A 21,788-nucleotide genomic window follows, 5' to 3' on the forward strand; every position below is an offset into this window, starting at 1 on the left:
GCAGCCTAGAATCTTTGCGGAGGGATGCACCAAGGTGGGCACCGTCATTCCCCTCCTCCAGGGGGATTTATAGGCCTGGGCCTTCCAATTGATGGAATGACGAAGACTTGTGTAATGTTCATGCACTATTTGAGAAATTGGCAGAACTTTATGATGATCCCCAGTGTGCTGCCACTGCAGAGGCATTACTTCGCAATTTTCATTACATTACTTCGCAAGGCTGACGCCTGGTTGAAGAATAGTACCTTTCAGACTTCTGCAGACAGAGCTTTATTACCCAATGGAATGAAGCCGCTCTCAAACATCAATTCCACATTGGGTTATCTGAATCTCTGAAAGATGAGCTAGCGTGAGTGGGAGAGTGTTCCAGACTCCCTAAATGACTTAGTCAGGCTAGTAACCCAAAATTACAGAAGATTTTGGGAGCGCAGGATGGAGAAGTTGAGAACCCCTTGCCCTGGCCTTTCATTTCTCCACCTCCTCCACCATCAGTCTCTGGACCCACGTCATTTCATGCCACTATGGACTAACCAAAACCTATGCAGTTAGACCTTACCAGGCCCTCACTATCCATAGAGGAGCTCCAGAGGCAGTTTCAGGCCAATCTCTGCCAGTATTGTGGCTCTCCTGGTCATCTGTTGCGTAAGACCTGGGGAAAACTGGGAGTGGGCTCCCTCACCCTCAGCTCACATCCTCCAGGGCCCAGACAGAACTATCGAATTACAAGCAATCATAGACTCTGGGGCTTGCACCCGTTTCTTGGACGTCTCCCTTGCAAAGTAATTTCTTGTACTCCGTCGCAACAAGAAACAGCCTCTGTTTCTTAGAATCACAGATCGCTTTACCATCAAGACTGGACCAGCTACATTGGAGATAATTCCCCTTCTCACAACCTGGGCATCAGAAGCTTTTACGTTTCAAGGTGATACCCCCTTCACTTTTTCCCGTTATCCTGGGTATGCCATGGTTGCAGGCCCAAAATCCCTGTATTATTGGTACACTTGCGAAGTGACTTTTTATATGCCTATTGCCAGCAGTTCTGTTTACAGAATTTCAACCAGCTTGGATACGGAGAAGAAAGGGCTCATTTGACCTGTTAACCATGACTTTTTGGATGCTTTTGACATAAAGGGGGCTGACTCTCTTCCCCCTCGTCATATTTACCATTGCCCAATTCAACTTCGGCCTGGAGCCGCGATTCTGTTTGCTTAATTTTATCCTCGTTTAGGTCCTGAGCTGGTTACCTGCAAGGAGTACAGTAATGAAAACCTGAACAAGGGATTTATCTTGCCTACTTTATCACCTGCAGGGGCTGGCATATTTTTCGTGGAAAAGGATGGTACCCTCTGTGCTTGTATAGATTTCCGGGACCTTAACACGGTTACCATCAATAATCTTTATCCTCTGCCACTTATTCCAGAACTTGGACAGAGGTTGAGATCAGCCAAAGCTTTTATAAAGCTGGACTTGCGAGGAGCCTATAATACAGTAAGGATTTGGGAAGGAGATAAATAGAAGACAGCATTCAGAACCCGCTTTGGTCACTTTAAATATGTTTGCATTCCTTTTGGGCCCTGCAATGACCCCGCTACTTTCCAGCACTTCATCAATAACATCTTCCATGATTTTCTAGACATATTTCTAACAGTCTACCTGTCACGGTCTTCTCCGTGACTGAGGTTAGAAGATCTGTGAGAAAAGCTGCAGGTGAGGTTATCAGACAGTCTCTTTGTTTTTACTTTTTTCTGTGTTGTTTGTAATGACCACACCCCTTGTGTGCTGCTGCTGGTGGTCATTACTGCTCCTCCATTAAGTCTGGCCTCACACTTCATGCTATGCAGTTGATATTCACTTCTGGTATGTGAAGAGCTGGTGTGTTGTCCTCTTCAGGGTTCCTGCTCCTCCATTTGCTAATTAAGATATGTTGAACTACTTTTGGTGTTTTGTTGTTCTTTTGTTGTTACTAGGCCTCAGGGAGACACTGGTTCTTTCATCAGGGAAAGAACCAGTAGTTTCAAGCCCAGTCACTAATCCTAGGGCTATTCAGGGTTATTAGGGCCTAGGTTCCAGTGTATGAGTATTCCCACCTTCAGGGGATAATCATACTGTCAGGAGTCAGGGCTAGGTTGGGGTGTCCGTAGGGGGTGACCGTTTCCTTCTCCCTAGCCATTGAGGGCCTAGTCCCTTGTATTTATCTTTCTGTTTTCCTCCCCTCCTCATATCCGTGACACTACCCTGATGACATTCTGATCTCTTCTTAGTCCCTAGAGGAGCAAGAAGTCATGTCAAAAAGGTCCTAGGTCGCCTCCAAGTTCATAGGCTATTTCAACCCAGGGAATCGCCATGGATCCTAAGACGCAATCAGCAGTATTGGAGTGCCAGCACCAAACAACTGGAAAGGGGTACAGCGATTTTTGGAGTTTGCCAATTAATATCAGAAGTTTATTACGGGGTTCTCTGCCATCATATCCCCTCTAACAAAGCTTATGAGTCCGCACATTACTTTCGTCTGGGCCCGAGGCTCAGTTGGCCTTTGACTAAATTCAGTTACCTCCGCTCCCATTCTGAAATCCAGATCCATCTCTGCCCTTTGTTCTAGAGGTGGATGCATCAGAATCCATACCGTTTTAGACTCAAGGCTCTTTTGCATCCAGTCTCTTTCTTCTCCCAAAAGATGAGCCCTGCTGAAAGGAACTATGACATTAGTGACAGGGAATTGTCACCATTATTTGAGGAATGGCACTACCTTTTAGCGGGAGACGAATTTCCTATTCCTTTTTTTTCCACAGATCACAAGAATCTGGAATACCCAAGAAAGGCCAAAAGGCTTAAACCTGGCCAGGCCTGTTGGCCTCTCCTTTTCTAGTTTTGATGTTTATGTGACCTTCCACCCTGCGGCAAAGAATACCAAACCTGATGCCCCATCCCGCCTGTTTCCAAGCGACCTAAACCCATTTTTGCCTACAACTCTAGCCGTCAAGAATTTTTTGTTGATTTGTTCTGAACTGTACACCCACCCAGTTGACAAAAGCCTTGACCTCTCCATAGTTAATGACTTGATGCATTAAGAGAAGTTTTTTTGTTTCCGGAGACACTCCGACGTGATGTTTTGGAAGCTTGTCGTGACAACTGGTTGGCAGGTCATTTTGGAGTGTCCAAGTCTCTGGATCTCATAGAAGTTTTGGTGGCCAGAAATTTCCCAGGATTGTAAGTGCCCGTTCCAAGAGTTAAAACATGGTATACCAACTAGGCTATGGGGGAAGTTATCAATGGACTTCAATGTGGAATTTCCCCTTTTAGGGGTGTACAAATCTATTTTCAAAGTGGTCGATAGACTCACTAAAATGGCTCATTTCATCCTAATGAAGAGGACACCCTCTGCAGCAGCTACAGCTAAGACATCCTTAAGGGAGATAATTTTATGGATATTCCATGGAGTCTAATAGTTGGGAAGAGAGTATTGCCTCTAGACAGTATGAAGCATGCATGTTGTTAGCACCCAAGTGCATAACTTTACATTTCTCAATGGTAAATGTAATTTGCCACTTGGTTGCCCAATCAAATAGTACATCCAGGTCTGCTTGTAGATTATAAACATACTGTATGGACCTAATTCCATTGCAAGGTTTGGTGTCATCTGCAAACACAGAAATGGTACTTTATATCCCAAACTCTATATAGAGATGTTAAACAGTAAAGGTCCCAACACTGAACCCTAGGGTATACCACTAATCACCTTAGACCATTTAGATTATGAATCATTAATCACTACTCTCTGTATGCGGTCTTTATGCCAGTTCTCTATCCATTTACTGATTGGCTTTTCTAAGCCTATTGACCCCAACTTACATAATTACCGTCTGTGGGGTACTGTGTCAAATGCTTTAGCAAAGTCCAAGTACACTACATTAACTGCTATTTCACTGTCTACCTGCTTACTTACTTCCTCACAAAAAGAGTAAATTTGTTTGACAACTTCAGTCCTTCCTGAATCCATAATATCACTCATAATATTATTTTCTAGCAGAAACTTCTCTGTGTGGTTCTTTATCAAACTCTCTTGGACCTTTCCAACTATGAAAGTTGAACATAGCAGTCTGTAGTTACTTGCTAATGACCTTTGATCCCTTTTTTGAAGATAAGAACCACATTGGCCTTAAACCAATCCATTGGTACAATGCCAGTGTTTAAAAAGTCTCTGAAAATTAGAAACAATGGCTTTGAAATACCTGAGCTCAGCTCTTTGAGGACACTTGAATGTAATCCATCAGGTTTTGGTGCTTTGTCAACCTTAATTTTGCTTAACTGTTTCTCAATCTTCAGCTCTGCCATTTTCCTTTGTGTACACAGAGCTACAATAAAAAGTGTTTAGTAAATCTGCCTATTCTTTATCCCCAGTTAGCAACCTAGAGATATCCTTTAACCTCCCTAGCGGTTCATTTCTTTCTGGATGTCAAAAAGCGGTACATTTTTTTTCATGAAAAATTTTTTTCATTGTAGGCCTGTAATTCTTAGGCATAACTCACCAGAATATATCCAAACAGGAATCTGAGTAAAATAAAGTTTGAAACACAAAATCATGTCATAATAATAATTAAATTTAATAATAAACTTTAAATAAAAAACACTGAGGTTAAATAAAAAAAATCTGAGGTTTTTATGATTTTTCCCAAACTAATAAACAACTAATAAACATCCCGGGTGTGATATATTTTGAAACAAGGGACAGCACAGAATACATCATAATCCGGGCAGTAGAACCGGGATTCCTTTCTTTTTTTTCTCCCGGTGTCATCACGCTTAGCGCAACACACCACGCACATCTTTGTTGGCGGTTTTATTCTTGCGCTTGGTGGTATGTGGTCCATAAAGTGGTGACCAGTCAGGCGTTCTGGGTTCACCACCGTGGTAGCACGGCGTCCAGCTCTATTCGTTTCTGCTCTTTGATATTTTAGACTTATGGCCCCACAAATTTGCCAGATAAAATCATGGTGAAGTACAGGCCTGTCATTATTTGCTTTGAAAAGAATGAAAGCATTCCAAAGACATTGTTCCACCAGATGCCTAAACATTTTTTTTATAATATTTTCTCTGTTGTTTTCTAACAGCAGGATAAAATTTTATCGCCTGGTCAGCTCCATCAACACCCCCATGGTACTGTTGTAGTCCAGAACAACCTGTGGTTCAAAATGTCTTTCCCTCTTCTTGTTCTAGCCATAGCACTGGCGGCATTGTGTACAGTGCTCAAAAGGCACACATCTTTTTTGTTATGCCATCGCAGGGCCATATATTTTTCTTTTTGCCAGGCAACTATTTATCCAGTTTTCAGCTTTTGTTTGCTAAACATGGGTAACATTTCTCGAGGATTAGCTCTAACGGTGCCATAGGCATCAGTTTTATGCTTGATCAGGAACTCAAATAATTTAGGGGAGCTGTAAAAATTATCACACAATATCCTTGATTCAGCAATGGCTCCCTTAGTAAAAGCACAGATGATGTCGCCACTCCATAGCTGCTGAATCTGGGGCTAAATATTGTGCCTCTCCCAGTGCAAATGAGGGTGTTCCATATGTACCCTGTTGCTGATTCACACAGCATGAAGGACTTGACTCCAAATCTGGCCTTCTTAGATGCAATATATTGGATCCAGCTGAGCCTCCCCTTGTAGGCCATTAGACTTTCATCTATGCTTGCTTCTCTTTGGGGGATAGAGCTGTCTTTGAAGTTCTCCAACAATATCTGATACAACGCCTAGATTTTTTTCAGCTTGGGCGCAGGATGTGTGGTCTCATCAAATGTTTCATTATTTGAAAAATGTAGAAACTTGGTTATTAGGCAAAAACAGTACTCAGACATGACTGTTCCAAAAAAAGGGGTAGCGATCAGCCTATTAGTGGACCAATACCACTTCTGCAGGGGCTTCCCCACCACTCCCTGCAGAATAATTAGGCCCAGAAACAGCCAAATGTCCATTTCAGTGACAGGTTCCCATTTTCTGGTCCTGGAAAACCTTCTGGATGTGGCAGCTAACTGTTGCTCGGCGTACCTGTTGGTTTCCTCAACAACTTTTTGTATGGCTTTGTCATTCAGAAATAGCTCCAGGCACGCCAGGGGGTTGTGCTCCACCTCTACTTTCAGACCAGGCTCCCCAGTGAATGGGAATCTTGGGAGCACTGGCTGAAGCTGACTGATATCAATAGAGCACCAGATGTGGATGTCACTAACCTCAGTGTCCGAATCGCTGTCACTTTCTGTGTCCGATGACAGGTTTCCAGGGTAATCACTGTCACTTGACTCTACTTACGTTTCCAAGTCGCTCTCGCTGTCTGCAAGTTGTTCATATGCAGCTTGACTTAAGAGACGCCTTTTGAATGCCATGGCAGAGGTCAGGGCTGGCAGCAGGAAAAAACGTCAGAATCCAGGCAGAGGTCAGGGCAGGCGGCAGGCAGAGATGTCAGAATCCAGGCAGAGGTCAGGGCAGGCGGCAGGCAGAGAAATGGTCAAAAGATCAGGCAGAGGTCAGTAATCAAATGTATTGGCAGGTAGGCAGTGCACTGTAACAGTGTATCTCTCACTTCAACGGTCAGAAAGACACTGGCTACTTTGTATTGGATTCAATACAGTTATTTGTATTGAATCTGAAACAAAAAATTTAAATTTCCCGCTGGCTACGCCCACCGGCAACGCCCGCACGGACGTCACCAGGAACTCCTCCGGTGACTCATCAGTACAGAGAGGCTGTTGCAGGGGGAAGACAGGAGGAGAGGAGCCTGCAGGAAGATGTGATTGCTGAAGCAGGAAAATGCGATCGCTGAAGCAGAACGGAGGAGGACGCCGGCGGATAAGGTAAGACTTTATTTATCATTATTAACGCTGCTTTACCTACCCCGAGTGTGACTCAGGGTTACCACTTTTAGCAAGTTTTTTTCTACCTGCTGGACGGCTAGGGAGGTTAAGGGCCCTACATGCTCAGATAGCGAGACACGTTTAATTAGTCTTGTTTAAAACCGGTTGTAATGAGCTCCTTGGCTGGCAGATCCTTTTAGCCACCTCCTCTGGTTGTGGTTAAAGGCTGTTTAGAATTTGAGGTCAAGTCCATCCTGGACTCTAGGAGGTCAAGGGGCCGTCTTCAGTACCTAGTGAAACAGAAAGGATTTCGTCCAGAAGAAAACTCTAGGGAGCCCTTGGGGGGGGGGCACACTGTCACAATACCTTCCGGTTCCCACAGCGCTCCTTGATAAACAGTCCTGCTGACTCCCGTGCCTGTGTGCCCTGTTGACCTACCAAGTGCAGCACTCACTTTCAGTCTCCGGCTGACAGAGCATGCAGCACTTCCTGGTCTCACATATCTGTGGGCAGTCTTGCTCACAATGAAACAGCCCTTGGTGGAGGAGCTCCTTAAAGGAACAGAAGGAACAGAGGCTATTTTAACCTATGACTGCACCAGCTACCTTGATACTCTGCATTGTATCTTTGCTATTTCTGACCTCACCCGTGCCTGGAATCTGACCACGTCTATCTGCCACCTGCCCTGACTTGTGCCTGCACCCTGACCACATCACGTGGGTCTGCATGGGTCATTCACTTACCCAAGAGCTCTCAGGTAACAGTTCCTGGTGACTTTCCCCACAATCTGGGGAGCCGTGAGGGTCTCCGGCTGCAACCATTTCCTCACCAGATACACCATGTCAGGCATATATTTGGGTGACTTGTCAGGCTGGTAAGCCCTCTTATGTACCCACTGGGATTAAACAGCAGGAGTGACACCAAGTCACTAAAGGATCTCCGGTTTCAACTTGTCAAAGCTTTTGGCGTCCTCTGCTGTCAGGTCAAAATATGCCTTCTGGGCATCAACCATTAGGAAAGGTGGCACTAGACCAACCCACTGAGCTGGGGCCAGGTGTCCCTCTTTGCAGTCCTCTCAAATGTATTAAGGAAGGACTCCACATGATCATGTGGTGTCATCTTTTGCAGGAAATTGCTAGCTCAGATTGAGCTTCCAATGCCCATGGCAGTCAGGGACCTCTTTGGTAGATCTTTATCTAATAAAGCAGTAAACAAAGTCCCTATACATAAACAAAAGATGATAGCTTACTCCTATTTTTTCTTGAGCTCCTTCCCCTTGAAGTTTTGGGAAGCCACTGAGCTCCTAGCAGTCTGCGATTACAATTCTAAATAGAGCACTTTTGCTCTCTAAATAAGGGTTAAGACCTTAACATGGCTGGGATGTCAATGATCTCTCCTAACTCTTCCTTGGCTGGCTCCAGGACTCTTAAAACCAGCTTTTGCTAAAAAGCCAAATGTTCGGCAGACTACTACACACTTTCCTAGAGCCCTTAACACACAAAGCACCTTAGCCTGTGTACTATGAACACCTGGTCCAAGACCTTCCCAGCCAAGCAATAGGACACCCTTTCACAATATATGTGTATTTAGCATGTTTATGTTAGTTAGAACTTCTCCTTACTAGCTTGTATGAAGTGTCGTCCCGCATCGCTAATACATCTAGCTAATCCTAATGTGGACCTACTGTCTCATTACTGAGGTCTTACATTTAAGACCTCCCCCCAATAAACAGAACAAAAGGCAACCCTGAAAACGTGGATATCTACTTGAAAAACACTTAGGAATATGGAGCAACATAGAAAAAAAAACCATCATCAGGATTTTTATCCCCCCGACTAACTAACCTAGCAAGGCCCCAACAATGCAAAAGTTATGGATATAACTAACTGATCTACAGTAATTTATCAGCACATAATACATTTGCAGCAGACCTTAATACCAAGTATTTTCATGGGCATCCAGCAGAGCGAATTGTTACAATGTATTCTCCTGCATAACATGACTGCTAAAGCAGAAAAAAAGGAATCATACTTGCCCTAAATCCCGCAGATCCGTCGATCCATCAGCGGTTTTCTTCGATCAGGTCCCAAGCCATCCCAGAATCCTTCAGTCTCCTTCATACGTCACCCGAGCTTGCACTGCGCAGGCATGAGATCAGGTGACGTAGATTGAGGAATGCGGATCTCACTCCACATGCACGAGATCAGTATTTTTTTCCCTCTCGTTAAAGATAAGGCTTCTTTTGGCCAGCCAGAGCCTCCCAAGATGCATGACAAAGGAATCCTGGGAGGTTTTGAAAACCTTGAGTTTAGGTCTGCTGTAAAGTCTGTGCTTGCACGATGGTAGAGTGAGGATGCATGCTCCCAGGGCTCCGTCCCACTGACAAGATTTTTTTTTCAGTCTGGCAGCACAGTTGAGGATCGTTCAGAACATCAGACACATGTCCTAACGCAAGAAGACGTGTTTTGGTGACATTTGGATTTCTATATTAAGCAAACTGTGTCGGATTTTTACCCCTTTTTTTAGGGGGTCATCCCTGGCTGTCTGATGAGAAGTTAAAAGATGAACTTTTTATTGCCGCTTGTGTTCTTCCTACTTTAATATGGTTTAATATATTAGCCTAAATCTCGTTGGTGGGGTCCGACTCACCGCTGTTGGGCACCACCTTCCCAAGTAGGGATAACCCCCCTGGTTGGAGGGTTGATCTGCTGGTATTTTTTGCAGAGAGTATTTTGATATACTCACCTGTTTCACTTTGGTTCTTTACTGGGAATTTAGTTTTTTTTTTTTCTTTACCAGTAGAGGCTGTCTTTTTCTATTTAGTCATTTTTTTTATACCAATTACCCCCACCCCAGATCATGCACCTGTATCTATTGTACTTCCAATATCACCTGATGGACCCAAAACATATTTGTGGAAATTGAATGAATCGCTCTTGGAGTGACGGGTTGCGTGATAAAATTGTCAGATTTGCAATCCTTTTTTGATTTAAATACTACATTGGTGCCTAATCTGTCAATATGGCACATAAGTGTGATGTCTGAGGGCTTTTCATACAACAAGGTCAAAGAACAAAGAAAGAGGGAAGCTGGAATGAATCAATTATTCTTGGAACTCTGTGCCTTGGAGGTTTTAAACAAACGCCAACAAACTCTGGATACAGAACAGCGGATCGTACTTATTAGAGACAGAATTAAAGAATTATATCGCTTCAAAATGAAACATTTACTCACCATTACCATTACAACATTTACTCACTCAACATTCCAATACATGCAGTAAAGCACTGGCCAGGGAATTCAGAGAAAAAAGAGCGAAAACATTTATCCCGAGTATTATCTCAAAGACAGGGCAGCGGTCAACTACCACCCCAGAGAAAGCAGAGGCCTTTCGGTTCTTTTATGAAAAAGTATATAATTTAACTTGGGATCAAAGCCCTGAGTCAATCCCAGCTAAGTGGGATTCGATACGGGCATACCTACGTGATTGGGGTTTACCTTCCTTCCTTCCTTTTCTACAGCAGATGTAGAATCCCTGGGCTGCCAATTCCTGCCGATGAACTAGCTAATGCCATATCTATTGTGGCTACTGGGAAGGCGCCCAGGCCAGACGGCTTGACGCCTAAGTATTAAAAGTGTTTCCTACCTGTTTTATCCACTTATTTTTTTAAGGCGTTTAATGCCCCGACACAAGGGCTACATTTGCCCAGGGACACCCTTAGAGCCCATGTGTCATTTTTAAACCCGGGAAAGATTCAACTTTGTAGTAGTTATCGGCCAATCTCCCCAATTGTGATCTTAAATTGTTTAGTAGCATATTGGCCAACCAACTTACACCGTTTTTACGAAACATTATCCATTCGATTCAGAGGGGGTTTCTACCTGGACGCAAAGAGCAGAATAACACCATCAGAACCTTAAACTTGATTGAATTCACCCGCTCGAGCAATGTACCTATGATGCTTTTATCAGCAGATGCTGAAAAAGCTTTCAATAGTGTTGACTGGAACTTCCTATCAATGACATTGACGCATATTGGACTCCCTCCCCGTCTAATCCGATTGATGCTTTCCCTGTACTCTACCCCTTCAGCACAAATTAAAGTGAACAGATTTTCGATCCATAATGGAACCCTTCCTTCGGCATGTCAGGAAAAGCATTGATATCCAAGGGATGAAGGTACAAAGTATGGAGAATAAGGTAGCAGCATTTGCTGACGATCTGTAGTTTTACGTTACCACACCTAGGACATCCTTATCTAATCTGTTGGTGGAGATGGATACATAAGCACGTTTATCCAATTACAAAGTGAATCTCCAGAAATCAAAAGCTTTGTCGATTTCCCTTCCTCTAAAACTTATTGAGGGGATCTCACCCTATGTATCTGGGGACCAAATACTAGCTGACCTATCACTGGTAGTGAAGTTGAATTTTTTACCATTGTTAAATTAGTTCAGAAAGGATCTACAGCGATGAAGATAGCCCACCTTCTCCTGGTTCGGTAGGTGTAATATACTCAAGATGAATGTGATGCCATGTTTGTTGTATTTATTACAAAAGTTACCAGTGCACTTATCGCATCAGTTTTTATGTAAGTTTCGGTGTTTTGTCTGGGGAGGTGACTCTCCTAGCTTATATAAGGATATTCTTTGTTTGCCTAAGTTGCAATGGGAAGTTGCAAAGAGAAATGGCATTCCCTGATCAACTTCTTCTTAACCAAGAGGCAGTACACAATGCACAGATATAGACTGGTGTCGGCACAGGAAACAGAAACCATGGGTTCTAAATGAGGAAGCAATGTCCCCCATTTTATTAGCGCCTTGGTTGCTATTAGATTCACAGGCGGGTGGACCTAAACACCCTCATTGACCCAACGTTACTTATAGTCAAGAAGTATTTTAGGATCAAAGGCTTGCAGACCTACCCGTCCCCAATGACCCCCCTGATAGGCCATCCACGGTTTTCCCCAGGAATCTCTGATCCGCTGTTCTGTACTTGGAGGGAAAATGGAGTATTTGGAGCTCAGCACAGAAGGGGTATGGGATGGTCCCAAAAGAAAACATTACAGTCAGATCACTTTTGGCATAAAGCATCCATTAGTAACTCATACCATGAATTGAAATACAAAATGTTAACCAGGTGGTACAGAGTGCCAGCTCTACTGGCAAAATGTATCCCCAAACTGACATTAGATGTTAGAGATGCAAAAACAACTTTGGCAATTTGGTCCATATTTTCTGGGACTGTCCCTTGTTACCTCCCTTTTTGGTCACAGGTTGCAGTTAAAATAAAAGAACTATCGGATGTATCAATTCGTGATAAACCGGAGCTTGCACTGCTACATGTTTCCTCTCTCTCAAAAAAAAGGTATCATAACTCTTTACTAAAACATTTTTAAATGCTGCTAAAACTTGTATTCCAGCACTCTGAAACCAAACTTCCCCGCCCACTATCTCCCAGTGGTTTACACGAATTAACAAGATCATGACCATAGAACATCTTATGGCTGCATGGCAAAGTTTAATAAAACATGGTTTTACTGGTTTCAGTATACCACATCTACAGAGTATCTACTGACTGAGCTACTACTCAGTAACTGAATAAATAAATGCCTATTCCTTCCCCTCCCTTCCACCTGACCCCCCCCCCCCCCCTTTCCTTTTCTTCTTTTTTCTGTCAACTATCTATTCTTCTTCTTTTGTTTTAATTTCCATTTTCCTGACCTTTTTTTGGTTTTTGTAAAATTTTATGGTAACCGGTGTTTGCATAGATGGGAGACGTTTACCTCTCTCTATGACAGTCTGTTATTTTGAACCGATTGTTTTGGCCTAAGTTTTATTATTCTGCTACAATTTTATGCACCGAATGTTTTCTTTGTATGGTTACCTGGTTGCTAAATAAAAATGTAAATACAAAAAAAAAAATCTTGTGCGCAATAGCTAGCATGAACCTGCCAATATCAGCTGAAGAAAACTCCACTTAATCAGAAAGTCCACCCTCTCAAGGATAAAAGGCTAAATTGATGTATGGTAGGGGTTTGGGGATTTGGTATGGTAGAGGAAAAATTATTAATCATTAAGACTAGGCAACAGTTCTAGTATGAGATTAGTACGGATTAGTATTTATTTTTCTTGTTTAAAATGAAGCTTATATTGCACTGTTTAGAAACTGATTATGCATGAAAAACAAATACACATTAAGGAATGAAAGTTTTATCAGTTAAAACTTACAAAAGTTTAGCCACAGCCAGCGCTCTCTTGGGATCCGCAGTCCCCTGTACAAAAACAAAAAATAAGATTTTTCATTTATTCATCAAAATGTAGGGCACAGGATAACAGATACACAGAATATGCCGCAACCTAAATGACTAAGGCACTAAATCAAAACCCAACCAATATCTAAAAAGGTACAAAAACAAAAAAGCTAGCTCCCTGTCATCGCTATAACCTCTATTTGCTTTGCAGCTTAAGTTGTAGCAAACCAGAATGCATCAACAAAATAACAACCCAACCAAAAACAGCAAGCGTGTAGGTGTAGCTGTGTACCTAACCCCCACTCTCTCCAAAATAACATCTCCTGATAAAGCTGCCACTCAGTTCAACCACACTCTCTCTTTGGCTCTGGATAAAGTTGGCCCTGACCCTGACTCCCTCGTAAACCCCACACCTGCTCCCCGTACAACTATATTTCTTTGCCCAATACACAGCCACTACTTAAGAGAAAAAATTGTCAAAATCAGACATGATGTCTGCTCACCATGCTTCTCCAACCATATCAACCATATCTACCCTCTTCTCTCATCTCCATCTACCATCTTCTGCTTAACCAAATTCCCTCTGATCTACTCTGTGCCCACTACTCCACTCCCCTTATCCTGAAAAAACTCTCACTAGTCCTCTCCCTACCTTCTAGCTACTGTCCTATCTTTCCCATCCTTTAGGTTTCTAAAATTCTTGAGCACCTTGTCTTTAAATTGCTCACCAACTACCTAAACACCAACCCTCTCCTTGACCAATTCTAGTCTTTCTTTCGAGCTGCCCATTCCACTGTTTCTGAAACTCAAGCTGGGTAAAACATAACTTTTAACCTCACATTCCAAATCACCCCTAAAGTGTTTCTTACTGATATGACCAATTCTAGTCTTTCTTTCGAGCTGCCCATTCCACTGTTTCTGAAACTCAAGCTGGGTAAAACATAACTTATCACCCCCCCCCCCCCCAAATCCCAAGTCTCCCCCTGACATATTTCTAACTGTTAATAGCACAGCTATTCGTCCCTCCCTTCTTCAGGCACCTTGTCTTTGTGTCATCCTAATTTTGTCCCCCCCTCCATATTTAAAACATTTTCAAGTTCGGTTACTTTTACCTGCGCAACATTGCCAAAATCCACCCTAGCTGTCACCAGAGACCACCAAACTTCTTGTAAATGCTCTTATCTCTTGTCTGGGCTACTGTAACATCCTCCGCTCTGGTATTCTACTAACCCAACACTCTCCTCTACAATAAATCATCAATGCTGCAACCATACTCATCCATTCCACCCACCACTCCTCTTCCGTTGCCTCTTTGTAGATCTATTCACTGGCTTTCATTCTCTGGAATGATCTTCCATGTCCTATTTGTCTTGCTTCTACCTTCTGCCTTATTTAAAATTGCACTCAAAACCCATCTTTTTAAACTTGCCTACCAGTTTTTTTTGTTCTCCTAAACCCTCACTTTTTACCAACAATTCCATATCCCTCACTCCTAGTGTGTGCTCTCAAACTTCCTAGATTGCAAGCTCTGCTGGGCAGGGTCCTCTCCCCTCCTGTGTCACTGTGTCTGTAATTTGTAACTCCTATTTAATGTACAGCACTGCGTATTATGTTGGTGCTATATAAATAATGTTTATTAATAATAATCTAAAGGACTGCCAATTATGGAACTCTCTAAATTTAGCAAACGTTTAATGATGAACATTCTTACTCCGGACAGATGTCTAATAGCAAGTCATTGAAAAGCGTCCTCACCTTCCTTTTTATCTGCTCTGATAAGCCGAATTAAAGATGTTCACCTTATGGAACACTTGACCATGAGGTTATAGGATAGGCTAGACAAATTTAATCAGATTTGGGCCCCATGGGAGGACTATGTTGAGACGTGCAATGCACATCTCTCATGATTTAACTGCTAATTCCTCCTGGTTATACCTGGGAGGATTTCCCAGAAACTCACTAGATGGCTAAGACACAGGATGTCCCTCCCCCCTCATCCTATTTCTCCTCTTCATTCCATATTACCATGGTTGATTGTTACCCTTTTTATGGTTTATTTCTCGTCTCACTTGGTTCGAAAGGAATATATGTGATTTACATCTTCAGTACTGTTGTGAAGAGGTGTTCTCAATAATTACAAGTTTATTGAAAATATTTTCTGAAAGGATAATTACTTTGTTTACAACAGTAACATGTTTTTCATGCTAAATGCTATAGTCATTGTGCCGTGTTTAATGCAACCAGTCCTAATCCTCATTGTTCTTTTTTTATTCTCATCTTTTGTTAATTCCACCATGTTTTAGGTCCATTTACAAATTGTTCTCGCTGTTTTTCTTACGTATTTTTATGTTATAAAAAAAAAAGAAAAAAAAAAAAGAATAGGTTGTGGTCATGGTTACTGATATCAAAGGCAAAGGGGGGCAAGAATTAGATAGGTTGAAGGTGATTAGGTTGTGATCAGAAAGTCAGAAAGGGGAAATGGCGTTGTCAAGGTGGAGGAGATTGAAGAGTTTGGAAAATAGCGGGTCTGTGTGTCTGGCAATGTTCTGTGTGAGTCCCAAGGAAGAGGTGATGGAGAGCAGTTTGGCTGAGGAAGGATGGTTGGGGTCATCCACTGCAACATTAAAGTCACAGAGGATGAGGGTGGGCAGGTCATGGGAAAAAATGTGTGGTAGTCAGGAGGCAAAGTTATCAAAAAACTGTAAAAATGGGCTGGGGGGTAGACAACAGCAACAATGAGGGGTAGGGGGCAGAAAAGACGGACAAGAATGGACTTTGAAAGAAGTGAAAATGAGGGAGGATGGGGTAGGACTGACTCTGTATGTACAGTTGGGGGGAGAGAATGAGACCCACACCACCATCTACTCTGTTGCCAGGCCTAGGGGTATGTGTGAAGTACAGGCCTCCATAGAAGAATGCAGTAGAAGATAGAGTCTGAGGAAAAAAGGCAAGTGTCACGTTTGGGGAGACAGGGCCACTACGGCTTGCACAAAAGTAGTGTGAGCCCTGAGAAGGGCCAAGGTGCCAAGTCTAAGCGTCTTCTATAGAGCTTCTAGTGGCAAGGATGTTACACTGCTGGTTACCTCCAGGTTTTGGTCCTTGGGCACACCAGGGTGGGCAGGAGGATACACCAAATCACTAGGCAGAAGAATTGTCAAGGAAGGCCAGGGTCGAGGCAAGCAGCAAGCAGGAGAGGTCAGGTCACAAGCCAGGGGTCAAATACCAGGAATACAGGAAATAGAAACCAGTGACACAAGGGCCACTGCAGACACAGAGAACACACGAAATACTAGAAGCAACAGGAGGCACAGGTGACACGGGAATACCCACAGAGAGAGGAACACAGGCAACAATAGGTTAACACAGGAGCTGGATAGAGAAAACTCTGAATTAAGCAACAGGTGTACAGGAACTAGCTGAGCAAAGATAGGGGTTTGGCACAAGTGGAGACATGTTGCACGAATGCTGAGTGCGGTGTCTGAGCTAGCTTAATAGCAAGGGATGATTAAGAAGCTATTTCCTGATTGCCCAGCGACATGGGCGAAACTGATAAGACTTGGAAGAGCAGGTACGCCCAGGGTCAGACCTGCCTATATGCACAGGAGAGAGGAGCCTGCTCTTTAGTGAGGAAGAGGTGTGACACCAAGTTTCAGTGAGAGCCAGAATGTTTGGAGATTTTGAGAGGAGAAGGTTGTGGATAGAGGTTACTTTATTGCTAACAGATCTGGCATTCCCTAGACCACCAGAGAAAGGGGGTAAGAAACTCTTAGGTGGGGTAAATGGGAATGAGGTAAGTAGTAGTAGAGAGAAAATGTGCAGGAGTACAGACAAAGAAAGCAGGAGAATAAAGGAGCAGTCATATAAGAAGTTACCAGACTGGGGGGGAGGAGAGGGAATAGATCCTGCAAAGAGGGTACACTGTGAATGATACATTGTAATCTAGGATGGTAAATTAGGAGTACATTAGACAAGGTGGCAAACTTAAGTCCATGTGAATGGCAGCTGTAGTATGGGTTGTAGTGAGGCTTGTCAACTTTTTTTTAGATCCAGGTGTGGGATAGGATGAATCAGTAAGAGAGAAAATTTGGTAAAAAGGCAGTTCAGAATGACAGCAGCAAAAGTTGTGTTGGAGTCCAGGTGGATACTTAATAATGATTCATTCCAAAGGCATGAAATTGTGAATTGCAGAATGTAAAGGTGGTTTCAAATCAGGTATAGAGATTCCAGCTTTATGTGGGGGCTTAATGACCCATGACTTTGACTTACTCCATCATAGCTAAGATTTTATCTATCACTGTCAATGGATGTATTACAATCCTCATGGCTAGGAAATTATGCCTACAAACCTCATGGCTGGGAAATTATGCCTAAAATCACCAAACAAAATGTGTATACAATAGATGTACTGTAGCCAAAATTTTCTGTGGGGGAGAAAAAAATACAACCAGTTTTAACCCATTTAAACCAAAAGCATAAAAAACACTAGTTCCTGCAACAAGAATCTTACCATCTGAAAAACAACTCGACCTTTCTCTCTTTCACAGGTCTGAAAAACAACTCTCTCTGTAGGGGAGACATAATCCACAGTCTGAAGAACTTCTGAGGAAGGAGGAAAAAGGAATAAATGAAGAAAAGTGCTAATCAAGGATTCTTATAATTATAATAATTATATTATACATGCTTCTGTACATTTATATTACATGTTTAACTATTTTTTACAGATTTTTGTGGTTTGTGATTATAACCTATAACGTAAAATAAATTTCCATGCAAAAAAAAAAAAAAAAAAATGGAACACTTTTTGCATGGACAATTTGCACAGAATTAGAACGCTAGGGAGGATTAAAACAATATTACCTTTCAGGCAGTAACCTGAATTATTACCAACCAGTTTACTAGTCTGTTTAAACATTATTCGCATATCACCTATATAACAAATAAATATTCCTCCCTGTACCCCAGCACCAATATTAATAGAATGTATGATATTACTGTACATTATGACATCTGTTCCTTACCTTGATCAGACAAATATGACACAAACCATTATGTATGCATTACTGATATAATAAAAAAAACCCTTCCTTTACCCCAGTACTAATATCAATACAGTGTATTACATTATCGCACACTATGACTCAAGCATATACCGTATATACGGCGGTGTCCTTTTTACTGTGCACCTCTCTTTGAATCCCATAGTTTCCTCCTATTTTTTTGATCACTATAAGTAAGTACATTTTTTCTTACCCTGATTGGACAATTATGACAAAAATACACACTTTAAAACTACTTGGACATTCATTTATTGATGCATCTTTTATCTTATTTGTTTAACATACCATATTTTGGTGGTATTAGATCTACTCATTATGCATTATTACCCTGTTCTCTCATGTGGTTATATTTGCAAAATTTATATATGAGCTGATTGTTGGCCATATACTTTATGATTCTGCTATACCAACATTTTTTGTTAAATGGCCTCCTTAATATCTTTTGGAATTTCCACTGTTAATGTGACTTTTTCACCATTGGATCAATTCCTATATGTATGATTTGTTTTTCATAGCCTTCTGCTGCATGGCCGACAGGAGTTCTAACATTTCTAGGGCTACATTGGATAACGTTATATTGCACCTTATGTAAGTTACCGTACAATAATATTAAAAAAAAACAGTTTTGTAATAGTGAAACACAGGTACAGTGGAGCAATACAGTTTTTGTTTTACTTTGTAACTACCCTTTGCATAGTTACTATTTGTGATATTTAGATCACAACTATCAACTTCCATGAAATAATTTTAAGCAGTTAAGACAGGCATCTATGTTAAAAATAGTAATAAAAACATGCCCTTTCTAGACTGCTTGAAGTTGTACAGATGATACAATTTAGGGCAATATGTGGAGAAATGAAAAGATTGATTTTAGTACTTTCCTTTAAGCAGCTGAGGAATTTTGCTGATTCTTGTAGTTAATTATTTTTGTGCTTTTGTTATGTTTTATAGATGATTGAATTATGTTGAAACTAGTTGTACTCTTCTTATAAGTAAACTAACGTCCGCTTCCCCCCTTTTTGCCTTGGCCATATATCTGTTACTTTGACAAAAATATCTTGTTCTAATAGAACCACAAGGACATCTGTCATGTCTGCAAATTGTCTGTAGTCATGTGATCATGCACTGATCATGCCTTTGAACTGTTATATAAACTGTGTGCAAAAAAAAAAAGTTTTGAGAGTGATCTAACCACACATTAAGTTGCATGTGTTACTACAACAGTATTCCAGCGCTGTAAACAGAAGCTATTAGCAAGAGGGAAAAATTGATTTGGGATCAATAGGAGATTGCCTTAACATTTCCATAATATCACCTTCTGCAGTAATTCACGGGGAGGAACGCCCAAAAATAGTTTCTTTTTCTAGGAAGTTGGGTAGAAGGCAAAACCTGCATTTTATATTCATGAATGGTAGCTCATCTCCAAGCAGTTAGAACAGCCTTTCTCAACCTTTTAAACATGGGAGAACATTTGAAATTTCTTTCAGGTCTTCCAGGAACCCCTTCTAATATTATTATTTTTTTTCATATTAATAAACGGGATTTATATAGCGCCAACATATTACGAAGCACTGTTCATTACACAGGGGTTGCAAATGACAGGCTGATACAGACAGTAACACAGGAGGAGGATATAAATACTTTATCTACAGTTCAAAGTGTTCACTAGCATAGTGTTCACCTGGGAAGAATGCCTCTTACATCACTGGCTAGTGGGAATAATGTTACCCTTATAGCCAAAAAAAAAAACATTGGGGTCAGCTAAACTTACATGAGAAGAATAAATTGTTCAATGAAACCCTAAGGTTACACAGAACCTTAATTGAGGGTGGGGCGGTTAGACTATATATTAACCACAAGTGAAACTGAATTTCATATGAAAGGAAGCTCCAGATTGCTTTTCAGAGTCTGACAGAATAGCTGGTAATTTGACAAAATTATTTAAAAGAAACAGTGAAAGGCCAAGCAGAGCTCAACTGAATTCATACCAATGATTTACAGAGGTCATAAAACTGAGGCCCCCTCACTGCCCTGGTAGAGTGAATTGAAGCTCCAAACAAGAAATGGTCAAGGTAGTGGTCTTAGGAGTTACGAAAACAATTATATCTGAAACTGCACCATTCAAGCATAATATAGAAACTAAGTTATCGATAATTCAGAGAGAAGACTGGCATACCAAGGTTTTCCAGAACAGATTAGTACCAGAGTGAACCAGAGGAATTGTCTGAACTTGCTCCCCTTTGGGCATCAAAGAAAGCATTTGGATAAACTTTTCCAGACCATCAACCTTTTAGCTGCTGCCACCAATATCAGTTTTTGGAGTAAGCAAAAAGTCTGTCCTGACACCTAGCAGATGGGGGGGGCATTCAGATCAGTGTTCTCCCAAGAAATTTTTTTTAGCTGGGTGGAGAGAAGCTGTAGGTGGGTGTTCAAATAGTGGGCAAGGCAACAGAAGACATTCCATGTTTCCAATTGTTGTTTTTGTTGCCATTAAGAATCCAGTAATTCCTATATTTCTGCAAGCTTTCTACTGACCCCCATACTTTGTTCAAACGTTAAAATGCCCATTTCTTTTGTATGTCCCATTTTTCCATAAGCTTAGTGTTAAGCCCCAATTGTCCACTGTCCTGTATTGTGACTCTTTCTGCAGCTTTTTAGGAATCACCCAAAAACAGCCAGCTAAAAGGGGTTGCGTATAACACTGCAGACACTCAACTGGGAATTCACAGACATACCAGAAATACAGGGAATTAGAATAGAACATACCTTTGGCATTAGAATCCTATCCATGGATAGCAACCAAGACCTAGGCATACAAGCAGCCCAAGCCAGCACAAACATAGGTTTGACCCCATAAAGATCCATATTTGTTAATTCGTACAAATTAGGTGACAAAGTACAATAAACACAACACTCCATGACATTAAGTGTTATGGGAGTACCAGAAAGATAAACCACAACTAATATTCTCACCAATCTTTCACAAACAGGTTGTCCGGAGCTACAAACTAGCCTAGAAGATGCAAAAAGTAAATCTTTATGGACAGTAGGTGCACCTGTACTTCAAGTACAGGCCTGTTCCATGAAATGTAACTGGGATTAAGATCCCAACCAGGGCTCTATTTTCAAGGACAGAAGCAAAAAGTTCTAGACCAACATGATGCATCAGTAAACAATATGAATGAGCCAAAAAACCTTGCTGGACCTTACAAGGTCATGTAAAACCCACAAAACTCCCACAGTGCTAACAAACAAAAATTTGCAGGGTACTTTCACTTAATAGATGAAATAAAGACACACACAGGGAAAGGTATTTTTTATTCATGCCTATATGGAATCCATTGTTGAGGGAGGATCTGCCTATATCCATTCCTTAAGGAGGATACAGACAAGCCATGAAAGTAGAAATAGACCTAGGAACTAAAACCACTGAGAATACATCACTAGTGATAAGACCTAGGATTGTTCAATATTTAAATTTGTTAGTAAAAAAAAAAAAACTTTTAAACTTCTTTTTTCTTTTGGAAGAAGAGAATAGTAAAGATATACGTTTAGTTTGTCAGCTGGCAGGAAAGACTGAAGCGAATGCACAGTATACTCTTTCTAGTTAAAAAAAAGACCAAGAAGTATAC

General features: G+C 41.5%; 1 protein-coding gene across 3 annotated transcripts in view; it reads right to left on the reverse strand.

Annotated features, from left to right (window-relative positions):
* Positions 1-21,788, reverse strand: part of DUS2 (dihydrouridine synthase 2) — a 284,746-nt gene that overhangs the window by 200,809 nt on the left and 62,149 nt on the right. For all 3 annotated transcript variants that reach the window (XM_072423086.1, XM_072423085.1, XM_072423084.1), the window contains exons 4-5: positions 17,607-17,698; positions 13,077-13,120 (exon numbers count right to left, since the gene is read on the reverse strand). In XM_072423086.1, coding sequence (XP_072279187.1) covers positions 13,077-13,120; positions 17,607-17,698 — 136 coding nt within the window. The remainder of the gene's footprint in view (positions 1-13,076; positions 13,121-17,606; positions 17,699-21,788) is intronic.

This window comes from Pyxicephalus adspersus, chromosome 9 (genome assembly GCF_032062135.1).
Source record: "Pyxicephalus adspersus chromosome 9, UCB_Pads_2.0, whole genome shotgun sequence".
In the NCBI taxonomy this organism is placed as follows: domain Eukaryota; kingdom Metazoa; phylum Chordata; class Amphibia; order Anura; family Pyxicephalidae; genus Pyxicephalus; species Pyxicephalus adspersus.